Raw genomic sequence first — 13,529 nt, forward strand, 5'->3', positions numbered from 1 at the left:
TCAAATCGCGCGTGCACCCCATGGCCGGCCCTATGCCTGCGTAACTGGAGCAGTCTGCTCCGGGCGCCAAATTGCCAAGGCGCCAAGGTGCTGATAATACCCAACACCTAACAGTCCTAACACATCGCCTTTTAGATTATTTTTCAAATCATCAGAATATTATTGGTAACAGTGATCAGTTAACGGTGGGCGCCAAAATTTTATTTGCGCCGGGCGCTGTTTGGCTCAGGGCCGTCCCAGCGTACAACCATGCACCGACAAACCAAATTAGTATGTTTAATGGTATATTATATTTATAAAAAGCTTGACAAAAGACGGACAAACGAATTTTTAAATTTAATGCTTTTTAAAAACAGATGATATAATATATTATTATGAAATAGTTTTTAGAATGAAACTGCCTCCATTATTTATTATTTATTATTATTTATTTATTATTATTACACGCCCTAATGGGCTTTTACACACTACAAAGTTTAATAGTAGAGTATCACAGTTATTGATTCTACAAAATTAAAACAATAAAGGAAACATAATACAACGAAAAAAGAAAAAATATTAAATGTTACAACAAAAGCATATAATAAAATAAGATACATTAGTAAAAATGATAAGAAGTCTCACATAAATAGATATTCAAAATAAAAATAAAAATATATATATTGCGGAAATTATAGATGTCTATTTGTGTCTCATCTATAAAAGAATTGAAATAAACAATATTTATATTGATCATTTTTAAGATGAAATATATTATATATTGGATCAGGTGCATGCGAGTTGAGAACGTATGTAGCTTTCCTTTCAGTACCTTAAGACATTTGAGTCAGTGATTGGAGGTATTTCCTTGCCTTCTCATCGACTGAGAGACAGAAGCCTTGGGCCCCCTCCCACCTGCCCACCACCCCCTCTGCTCAGCCAGAGTTCAGCCACTGGCCCAACTTAGTTAAACCTGCACAGGCCAGTTAGTGCTCAACTCGATACCGCGGAACAAGGATGGCGACTAAGGTAGGACTTTATTATATCATTCAATAACCATCTTAATAATTTACAAATCCATGCATATTGACTGTAAATAACTCAAACACTTTAAGCCACAACTTTTCTGAATATTCTGCTTTTAAAGCCATTCATAGAACAAGTCACTCTAAAGACACAACTGTTATCATTTATTCTAAAGACAATAATAATAATAGAAAATGGTTTATTTTATTAATGACAATGAGGCATTTACATAGGTCTAACTAACTGTGTTTGCTGTAACTTTTTTGAAGTGTTTTTTTATCAGCTTTTATGCTGTTTTATCTGTTTATCTATGGAACTGACTACACGTGATTCCGTCAACACAGCGCGTTGATGTTGTTTTTATGCAAACCTTAAATGGTTTAATTTAATTATATCATTCAATCACATTCCTGGCTTACTAGTCCATATATATCGACTGTAAAAAACCCAAACACTTTAAGCCACAATTTTTTTATGAATATTATAACTTTTAAAGCCTTTCTTAAAACACGTCATTCTTAACGCGTCAACTGTATCATTAAAGGCCCATGTATACATAATAACTACTGCTTTCAGACAATAATAATAATGGGATAAGGTCTATTTTATATTGCGGTGTTTAGTGATCTCTAAGCGTGCTTTACACAGTTCATTGAATACTGTAACTTTTTTTAAATAAATATAGTTTTAAACTTTTTCTGTTTATCTATGAAACTGTCATTAGGTGTAGGTAACATGACTACGAACGATTCTGTCAATACTCGATATTGGTACAACATGTCACTCCTAAGGAAAACTTTACTGTAACATTAATTTTTGGCATATAATATGTACCCAATAAGACTGTTTTCACACACAGATTAAATCATGAAGCTCTCTTTACACAAGTCATTGTATGTGTACTGGATTTTTTTGGAAATAAACGTTGTTTAATATGTTATCTATAAAACTGTCACTATGACAAAAAATGATTCGGTCAACTCTCAAAAAGCGCGTTTTTTTAATTGCGTTTACGCACACCTTAAATGGTTTCATACACGTGAAGTAAGTTAACACTCATCTCACGCAAATATTTATGAAATTGTATTTTTTTTATTAATTATGTTATGTATTTCACTGCACAACCCCTGCATTTGTTGTGAAAAAAATATAATAACTATTTTTTTTTATGATAACAGAAAACAAAACATTTTCACCGCGTTGATTAAATGGTTCAATCGTTTGAGAAGTCGTAATATATTTATATTAAACTTCTCTTTTAACCGATCCATATTGCGATTAATTGAATATTACCAATTTGCAGTTGTTGTATAAACATATAAACCATTCGAATGTATACTATTAGTTACCGTTACAGTGACAGGATATAAAAATCAACGATCTAGTTTAAATACGATAATTCTGCAATAAAGCTGGGATTGTATGTACCAGTAACATGGTTTTGATACAGTTAATTGATCCTTGCAGTTAATTAAACCCGATTCATTATCATGCAATGAATTATGCTGCGTATATTGTGTGCATTTAAAAGCCATTAACGAATGCCTCGGGTATTATTGAACTAGGTCATTTTCAAAGGATTTAAATCTCAATAAAGGGCACAAATGTTAAGTCAACAAAATATAGGATTAAAACATAACAAAAATAGAAGTTAATTATAATATTAATTTGGTCCTTGAGTATATTTTAAGCTTCCCTGAAATGTGTACTTCCTTAATCGTGCTGTTTTAATAGCTTTTACCTTTTCCCCGTTTAAATTTGTACGTAGTATGTTCTTAATTTGCTTTTATTGTTGTGTTTCAAGTGTATTGTGATCTGATAACACATACGTATGTGTTTGAATATTAGGTTATCAAAATTAATTGAGTTGTATAAATGTTATCTACATATAATCAAGCGAATCGTAAATAGTTCATTATTTGCATGTCAAATTTGAACATGTCATATTGTTAAAAAGTTTGTTAAGTTTAATATAGAAAATCATAAATTGTTTTCAACAAACTGCATTTTTCAATGTAATTTTGTTGTTAAGATTGAGTTTTAAGTGAACAAAAATATTTTTATTTAAATCGCATAGATGGACTGTTTCATAAACTAATTTCGTACTTAAATGTACGAATTTTGTTATTAGTTAATTATGTACGAATGTGAATGTGGCAAGGAATGTGTAACAACACTGAGTTATGTGGCGTTTCATCCTCTCGGCTTACCTTTGCGTAAACGGTATGATCCGGTTGGCTAGATTCCACTTGTTTTTTCTTAAATTGTTTAATCTTGCAAAATGGAATCTTCAGTGAATTCCGGTGCGTATCATTAAAATATTAACCTAACATAACGGGTGCAACTTGACTTGCATACTTCCACTTAATATATTAGACCAAATTGGTATCTAAAATAACACGTATCTACTTAATTGCTTGTATGGATTTGAAGAGATTTTTTTAAATTCGTTTACTTCCTCAAAACTTCGGTTGTATAAAATTATAGAGCAAAACCGTGAAAAATCAAGAATATTATAATTGTAGAATTTGTAAATCTTTCGAAAACAACAATCGACAATTTTCTTTATAATACAGGATGTCCGGGTGTAAGTGCATAAGTGCATTTTACATGATGGTATAAGTAAAAAAAAAGGATTTTTTTTAGAAATTCCATTGTTTTTTTACCATACATACATTTACATATTTTCCGAAGCAGAATATTTATTTTTCCAATACAAGTGTTTATTTGAAACTTTATGAAACAAATACAAGGTATTAATAATTAATAAAACAATGTTGGTAACTACTTTATCGCTTGTCTGATGTGATTTGTACTTATCAGTTCCGATTTTCAAAATTAAAAGTTCATTGAACTTGAATAATTTAACGCATTTTGCTAATATGCAATTTCAAATCACACTTTCACCCATGCACCAACAACCTAACTTAGTGGGTTTTATAATTTATTTAAAACTCGCAGATCGAAGACTTATATCCGACTTGATGTTCAAAATTGTAAATTGTAGTATAGAAAACACTGATTTTCTTAACCTCATTGAATTTCATATACCTACGAGAGCTACTTCTTACAAAATCCCGTTTAATTGAAACAATACCATGATTGAGCATTTCAAAGACTTGCTTATACCTAGAAGACACGAAGACAGATACGCAGAAGTGACGGATCTATTTAACTGCCCGGAAAGTAGGTACGTGTGGCTCCGCCATCGTTGCCACTATTAAATTCCGTGTACTGACTAGGAACACAAGACAAAATGTAAAATTTTTCTGCAATATATACACAAACAAATATCAGACACACACACTAACTAATGGGATGCATGATCTTGGCAACGAGTTTGGGAGTACTATTGACATATTTACTCACTCCATTTATAGAATTAATCTATACCACACACTGTTGAATCCTACAAATTATAGTAGCGTTGGTAATGTAGTTTTAGTGTATTTATCTTGTATTTATTGTTGTTCTTCTTTCTACATTATTTTATGTATTTGTTACATGTTTTACTAATATTATTTCATCCTTTAAAAACTTTATGTATAATATTCGATAGCTCACGAGGTGTATTCGGTTCTTATAATCCACGTGAAAGCCCGACAAGGCCTAAAACAAATAAAATATTTTGATGGCCTCCTAAGGGCAAGTCTCTCGACTAGCAATCCGAAGGTCGCAGGATCAAATCCCGGCGTGCGCAAGTAATTATTTATTTGATCTATTTGTGTTATTTCACAATTTAATCATTAAAAATAATATTAAGGGTATTTGCGGCATGCTCCAGAGGAGGAAAATATTATCAGTATCGACCACCATTCAGAATTGAAACGTTGCTTGAAACGCCTTTAGCCGTATTTGATGACCAGATTTGAATAGCTAGGTATTTCCCCACGTTCATCTTCGCCATCTCCTCCCCCTCCCCACTACCTTCAGCCTCATAACGTACCCCAATTGGGGATGCCATAGTACCATTGTCTACAGACGGTCGGGAATTTAATGTAAATACCATAAAAATATTGAAAGGTCATTTTCAAAACCGCAAAAAACAAACTGATATTTATTAACATCAACCTAGCTTTTGCCAACTTCAAAGAACTTGTAGTCCTACACTAGATACTTGACTCTAGTTTACTTTTGCAGTAATAACACTACTCTGCATTGTAAAGCCTAACATAACCTAGTTTCTCTGGCACAGATACCTACATAAGAATGAATTGATACCAATAATAATGAGAATGTTATTTCGCGATGACTGTTCAATGTTCAGCCATCTCCTGTCTCTCTGACAATCAACCCAATGTCGATTGCCGATGGATAGTGACGTTAATGATAAATAATTCGCCGATATAATTGGCGTAAATCGACAGCACGCACAGATGATCTACTTTTCATTTTTTGCATAGAGTATAATAATAATAAATGTAGTTCATTGGATTATATCGTGTAAGTATAAATAGGTATGCCTATATAAAGCAACCTACAAACATTTTCGTGGTACCTACCTACTCTGCAGACAATGATACATTCACGTTTGGAAACTTTGAGCGAAGTTTTTGAATAGTTTTTGCATTAAGGATATTCAGGTGAGTAAATAAATCAATTTTCAAAATATTTTCACACATCTGATATAAATTCAACTCGGCAGACATATTGGACAGTGAATAATAAATCGACAAAAAAAATTGTTATTGGTTTTTGGGGTGATATGCCGTGTTGCGCTAACTCCTTCTTTAGCCAATGTGCCAATCTGCCCTGATGATGGACACTGCAATGCTGTCCGAAACGTTAGCTAAAGAAAGAGTTAGCGCAACACGGCATAACACCTCAAAAACAAATAAAAAAAATACTTTTGGCCGTGAACATCTTATATCATATTCGACAAAAAAATGTGAAATTTCCTTAATTCTGCTGAATTTAATCAAACATTTTAAAACACTGAATTTCTTTTTTGAACAGAAGGTCAATTTTATTTCACTATCTGGGGTCAAAGTATTGAAAGGTTTTACTTAAACTTGCGATATCAGTTTTCTTTAAAATCGATATATTTTAGACTTCTTGCGATTATCTGTCCAGTGGCAGATTTGTAACTGGATAAATCATAACAGTGCCAAAACAGAAATAATATATTGGGTAAGGTTAGGTTTGATATGTTTTTTTATAACTTTTCTACGATGATCTGTTTTGTCGCTGTTTATTCACTGATCACTTTTTTCTCTGTTCTGTTTTATCACTGTTCCCTTTCGTCACTGTTCCCTTCTGTCGTTGTTCTGTTTTATCACTGTTCACTGTTTTGTCGTGGAACAACTGTTAAGAGATCTCCGGGGTTTTCCGTAGTTATTAACATCACTGTTTGTATTCGATTCACAGCTTCCGTCATTGTGTCAGCTGCGATCTCGTTTTTTTCCATTCCGATTTTTCTATTTTTTTCGAGAAATGTCACTTTGTCAACGAAACATTGATGATGTACGAATTTGCATATTCTATTTAAGTTATTCGTGGCAATGTTGTAATGATTGGACTATTAGTGACAGACAGTCAATTTCACATACTTACAACATAGCGAAGGTTGATTCAGAGCATCGTCTTCAAATACCTTACTAAGTTATTTACTTGGAAACGAACAAAAAAAAACTTTATATAGTATCATGATTTACTTACAATTAATTAATGTAGCCAATTTTATAATTACTCACAACTAAAATTGTGAAAGCAGTGTGGAGTTGATTGCTTCAATACCTTATTTAAATGTCCATTAGCCCAAATAAAAAATACTTACCATTTTTTTCAATCTCACTTTACGCCAAACATGTTCTTTCATATGGTGCAAATATTCAAAATTTAAAAAGGTTGATACTTCATCCCGCAATCCCCACCGATCCAATCCAATCCAAATTTGTTTTTAAATTTTAATGTCATTTTACTAATTTTAAATTGATTTAATTTTACAATGATAATCTTATGAAAATATACTTTTTTTTACTGAGTTTTCTTCTTCTTCTTCTTTCGTATGGTGGGGGATCAGAGGGGGGACATCTAGGTCTGTGAGCCATTCTAGGACCTCAGGTGTCGCCATGTGAACCTCATCAATCCCGCTGGGGAACGAGTGTAGCGGGCATTCGTTGACCACATGTTCGGTGGTCTGCACTGCACCACATTCACACATCGCTGATTCTTTAAGGCAACATCTGTGCATCATGTGGGCACATCGGCTATGGGAGCACCTTAACTTATTTATGGCGGACCAGGTTTTGAGAGGCAATTAGAACCCAGGCTGTCTCTCAGTAAAAGATTAACAGATTTTTCCTCATTTATTAAAATAAAAGCTAAAAAATAAAGTTTTCAAAGTAATTTAGTGAAAGAAAGAAAAAACAGTACGACTTATGACAAACAGTACATATACAAAAGTATTTCTTTAAAGAGAGAATTTTAAAGGGTATTTTCACTTCTTTTAGTCTCAAAAAGAAAATTCAAGTTGATTAAGGTATTTTTATGTTGACGAATAAATTTTCTATAACGATTCAAAATTATCAATTTTGGATTTTTTGATTTGCCGCCAAAACAACATGTTCGTTTTGATTCGTGAATTCGGCGGGGTTGACGTCACGCCGAGCGACGTTGGTGACAGCCGTCTTACCAGATATGGGCGGTTTCTATGGCATAATGTTGTAGCCAGTTAGAACCGTTTTCACAATTATAAAAATAAACTTTAAGTCTTCCAGACATTTTTAACGGTATTCCTAGTATTTGAAAATACCCCATTATGCATCAACAACCACAAAGTAGATATTTGAATATCGAAAGCAATCGGTACTAATGTAGATTTTTTTATTGAAATTATCAAGCAAATAAGATAACGATGAAATTATAAATTATAAATGATCAGAATCAGATTTATTGTGGATAGACTGTCCCCTTAATGCGTTGCAGAATAACCGTTTTCAAACGGTAATTAATTTTAAACTAATTGATACCACTCTGAAGGCTTTTAAAAAACATCAGCCATGCAACTAAATATTTATCCGTTTTCTATGCCGCGAGTTGGGAAAGAATGAATTCATAAACATTTGACTGCCATTAATAGCATACTCAATTTTATAACTTTATCTTGCATAAAATTATGCATATTTATTTGCAAAGTAAATTTTAAAAATTATGTATCAAAATTAATATTTCGCTATTTTTTCATTTCTCGCCTGAATGATAGATTACGGTAACAAAATATGGCACGTTTTTGCGAATGAACTTTAATTAATCAACCAATACATTTTTTTTCTTCGTGGTCAAGAAGCAAGGCTCTTGACTAGCAATCCGAAGGTCGCGGGTTCAAATCCCAGCATATGCAAGTAAATTTTATTGATTGATTTATATTATTTCATAATTTATTACTTTTAAATACCATGCAGTATATTTCTGGCACGTTCCAGAGAGGAAGGTACTATCAGCATCATCCTGGTGTAATATCGCCATTTAGAATTGAAACGTGGCTTGAAATGGCTTTGGCCGTGTTTGATGACCATATCTGAATAGCCAAGTACTTCCCTGTCTTTCTCCTCTCCACCTCTCCTCTACCTTCTGCCTCATAACAAACCTCAATTGGGGATGTCATAGTTTCATTGGCTCCAGACGGTTGTGAGCAGTTGGGACTCTTCTTCGGTATTTACCTGACTCTATCGACCCATTGAAATGGATTCATACGTCTGTTACTAGTAGACATACAAATTCCTTTAAAAGACCCTTCACGCAGCATCCCCAAAAATGACATAGGTCTTGAGCGAAATCATTTTTGTAGGGCCTCCTGTTTACAAAAATAACTATTTAACGTCGATAAATTTAACTCTCCGACTATCAAACCTTAGCTTGAAGAAAAATATAAAATTGAGTAAAATAGCAGTTATGACAATTATGTTTTGTGAAAATATCGCATGTGTTTACGCTATATGTGTAAAGTTCAGAGAAATGAATGGAAGGAAGTATCTACATGTATTACGGTTTTTTCCCACATTTTGGAATTTTATATAAAATGCCTACTTAGCATTGTGGTTTGCGTGAGTAAGTAATAGGTTGGTAGGTGTTTTAAATGATATTATTTAGTAGATTCCTACTGTGGGACAAGAATGTGTTTTACTTTGTCAGTGTAGAGTGAGACAGATATAATATTATAGTTGTACAAAACCCCTAATGCCAAATCACTATATTGATTAATATTTATAACAAATTGGTGTACATTATAAAAACTAAAAAATATGCTTTAGATAAATTGAAGGTTTTCCTATCGCTTTGCTTGATTAGAATACAAATAAAAAAATAGATTACTCAATAAAAAATATAAATGTAAACTACTAAAAAAATATTTTTCAATATTTTGAACGCATAAAGGAACTTTTAAGAAATACCGTATTATAGCAAAGATTACCTGTGACAGATTCACTTGATTAACTTTTTTGCTTTCTTATAAAATTATTTACAAAATATATAAAATCAGTTTTTTGCTTGAAATCGAACGTTTCTAGACTCCGTTTGTCAAGCAATTTTAATGCCTATTACTTACGATATAAGGTATACCAAAAACAGACACATTTTTGGCCTGTAGCTTCCTCTTAATCTCACACATATCCCAGCTCATAACTAGATAGCACGCATTTGTTATCTTTGTGCTCGGTTAAACAATAAACTAAAGTAATCACAACTAATATTATCATTATATTAATATTCCCGATACATTATTATAATAGTTACACAGCAATTATATTAACAGTAAGAATAACACTTTCAGTCTAACATCTGAATTAACTAACCGGGATGTGGAAGGACACGATCAATTTCAGATAGTGTGAATTTTATGATTATTTCAAAAAAATGTTTTCATTTGCCGAATAAATGTTTTTGTGTTATGACTTACAACACAAAAAAACAAATTACAATGATATTTTTTTTAAATCAAATTAGTTTCAAAATGAGTTTAAAACTTCCATCGTCATCCATTTATTTTTAAAATTCAGTATTGTATGTAAAACAAACCCTGAACATAAATCTTTTTATTGTTTTGGCTTATTTATTATGATAATTGAAGAGGCATACAAATCGTTTTGCAATGTGTTTGATTTTATTTTTGTATCTGGAAGTAATAAAAGCAAACATCATAATTCATTTAACCTCAGCCTTGTAGAGTCTACTCTCTGCCGAACGGTGTTCGCTCTTCGTGTACATTGTTGTGGTACACTGGAAATGGTTTGACAGTACAAAGATTGTTGAACTGCTGACCCGCGAGTAATGTTCGAGTGGGCACAGCTTGCACGATGGATTGTGGAGCCGAAGAGTACGAAAATGAAAGTAAACGAATCTTTGAATTGTTCAGTTAATTAATTGTCATTGTTTGGTATGTCGATAGCCGAAAGATTTTTTAATAATCTTTTCAAATATGCACCTTGTGACTTTTTCCGCGTATTTTCGTGCAAATGTCGTAAAAAATCAAGTCCAAAAACAACTTCTACAAGTAATGTTTACATATTATCGAAGAGCCAAAAAGCTAGTAGTTCATTGATCACATAAAATTACAGTATATTTTTATTTTAACTCCACACAGGTGGCCCTGAGGAAAAAAACCCTTAGGGCCTATGTCATCTTTGAGGATGCTGTGTAGATTGTCTTTTTAGAGAAATGAAGATGAGGAAAAATGTATGAGTGTTGGGTAGGAATCTGGGGGTCAGTGTGACAGACGTATGAATCCATTCCTCCTACTGCGGTACAAGGTGATGGGTCGAGATGGGAGAGATCAAAAGGTCTCCCTTAACCAGTCTCTCATCCGCCGCCAAGGCCTAGACAAACCTTTCCCCAGGAACCCGAGCACCCCTGCTAAGTCACCAAACGTAGCGAATCACTTTAGGTGACTTACTATTATATAATACGCGACTGGCTATTTGTATGTGCTTGCTTCTAAAAACAATTAAAATGAAGTGTGATAACTTCTATCTTTAACCTTCTATCTGACATCACTCAAGAATCTCACTGCCCTCCCAAAGCCATGGCTATGGCAACTATTTTAAATAAAGTAGAAGGACATGGGGAATCTGGATGAAAAGGGAAAGGCTGAACTTAAATTAACAATATACTTCACGCAATAAGTCGGCTTTTTTACGTGTGACTCCAAGGCACGAAGACTCTGAAGAATACATAGAAACAGATGTAATTCAATTTCTCTCCAACCGTCAGATAATGTCCAATATATGATCTTTTGTTTGTTCTGATTCTTACAATAAAATTCTTTTATTCTAGTCTAGTAGCGTGATAAACTACCAGTTTCTCTATGATCAACGTAACAAACTGATTCTCCTAAGATCTTTCACCGTCAGTACGCGATGAATGTCGTGAGAACCAACTTCCTCCAATCCAAGGCACTGAATGTATGCAGCTGAAGATGATATCACTCCCCGTACCAGCCTTGCAATTGAGATGCTAATAAATTGTTTTCAAAATCGCAGCCAGTTTTAGAAGCGCACAAATCCAGCAATCTCTCTTTCATACCACAATAAATCGCGCTATTTGCCAGCATAAATACTATGACAGATTTCAATTCAATTGATACAAAACGCTCAATGAATGCAATTTCATTTTGTTCTGAAATGGATTTAAAAGATCTTAAAGAATCAGTTTTTGTCAATATCTCTATCTTGACATAGAGATGTTCAAGGGTATTAGTAGCATCCATCTTTTACTAAAATCACAATTTTCTTCTGCAAACCTGTCGTTCAGTATAACTTGTTTTGGTCTTAAGGTCGATTTTCTTGATTAAATAAATCGTTATGATATGAATTTTGTTTCAATTTTCTTTGTTTGTTTGTGATATTAAGTTTGGTAACGACATGAGTTTTATTATTTTCCGTTTATTCGTTTATGTCGAATAAATAAACTGCTAACATGACTCCAGCAGTAGAAGAGAGAGATAGAAAGAGTTCAAAATATATAAGATAATTGTATTTGTTAATCTCGCTCTCTCATCCCAACTCTAAACTAGAATAGATGCTGGTCACAGTCGCATCATGTTAACAAAGCTTTTGTGAACCTACCGTTTAACACAGAAGAAAGAAGAAGTTGTTTAAATTTTTTATTCGTTTATGGTGTATTAAATGTAAATTGTGAAACAAGAATCAATCATTTCGACTTTCTGCCAGTACTCATTGAAAATATATTACAAAGTTATATTTGGGGTCAACGGCAGAAAAAAAGGGTTCTATATCACCATCAATATCATTAATATGAAGTTAGACAAATTATAATATGAATTTAGACAAATTATAATGTGAACTTAGACAAATTATAATTGTTGCCATTAAACTTTTATTTTCGATACATTAACATACTACGGCAGGGTAAAATAAATCAAGTATATTTTACTGATATGCTCGCGACGAAGTTATTTGACATTATTTAAATGCTATTTACGAAAATTATGCAAAAATGTTTTTAGCGTCTATGGTTATCTGTATCATTCCTCGAGATAATTTATCCACGCGACTGAGTTACGTCGTAGTTTTGTTTTGTTAACAGATTTTTTTTAAATTTTAAGTTAGTCTTTATTTCCTATATCGTGAGCGTACTAGGAAAAGTGACCAAGTCCAATTCTCTATTTGTTGGCAAATTAAGATTGAATCTTTTGCATAGATTCAAACTCATAGCAAGCGAGGATATTTTTAATTAAAAATTCTCTTTTGCTTGAATAACACATTACTGACTAGGCCAGTTTTCGCTGTTATTAAAATTCAAGTTTATCAGAAAATTGAAATGATCACTATTTTTCTGAAATAAGTTTTTTTTTTAGTTTTTTGTGAATAATCGCCCTCTTATTATTTGCGGTATGAGCGTGGATCACAGTTTTTCAAAAAATTTTGAATGTTCTTACATGTTCATTTATTTATTGACCGTTACATGTTTCTGCTTATCACGGCCATCTTCAGACTGGTACGATTTGTCCTTTGATTAGGCTATATATAGCCACTTTTTGGGTGGGGGCATCGAGGGGGGTAAACATTTTATTTACATATTGTTAGTTTTACACGTAATGAAAGGTTACATTATGTAAAATCGGGATGAAAGTTACTAATTAATATAATTCAAATCATTATTTACCATCCCTAATATCAATTTAATTACCTAATAATAATTTGCATAAAATATCTATATTCCTAAAATTGAATCCGTTGGTTAGGGTTAAGGCTTTCGACTAACAATCAGGAGATCGTGGGTTCAAATTCCGGCGTGTTTAACTAAATTTTATTCGATTAATTTGTGTTGTTCAACAATTTATTTATTTAACAAATATATAATATGTTTGTGGCATGTTCCAGAATGGAAGATACTTTCAGTATCACCCTGGTATAAGACCGCAATTCAGACTTTAGCCGTGTTTGGTGACTAGATCTAAATATCCAGGTACACATATCCTCCCCTTTCCCACTACCTATAGCCTAACAATATACCCCAATTGGGGTGCCATATTCTCACTGGCTCTAGACGATTGGGAGCAGTTG

General features: G+C 32.8%; 1 protein-coding gene across 1 annotated transcript in view; it reads left to right on the forward strand.

Annotated features, from left to right (window-relative positions):
* Positions 1–979: 979 nt before the first annotated feature.
* LOC149424946 (uncharacterized) overlaps positions 980–13,529 on the forward strand; it is a 44,388-nt gene continuing 31,838 nt past the window's right edge. Inside the window, exon 1 of the mRNA XM_089650867.1 lies at positions 980–1,008. Within this exon, the coding sequence (XP_089506993.1) occupies positions 997–1,008 (12 nt within the window). The 5' untranslated portion in view covers positions 980–996. The remainder of the gene's footprint in view (positions 1,009–13,529) is intronic.

Source organism: Hesperophylax consimilis, chromosome 3, assembly GCF_061612785.1.
Source record: "Hesperophylax consimilis isolate HC1 chromosome 3, BYU_Hcon_1.0, whole genome shotgun sequence".
Classification (NCBI taxonomy): domain Eukaryota; kingdom Metazoa; phylum Arthropoda; class Insecta; order Trichoptera; family Limnephilidae; genus Hesperophylax; species Hesperophylax consimilis.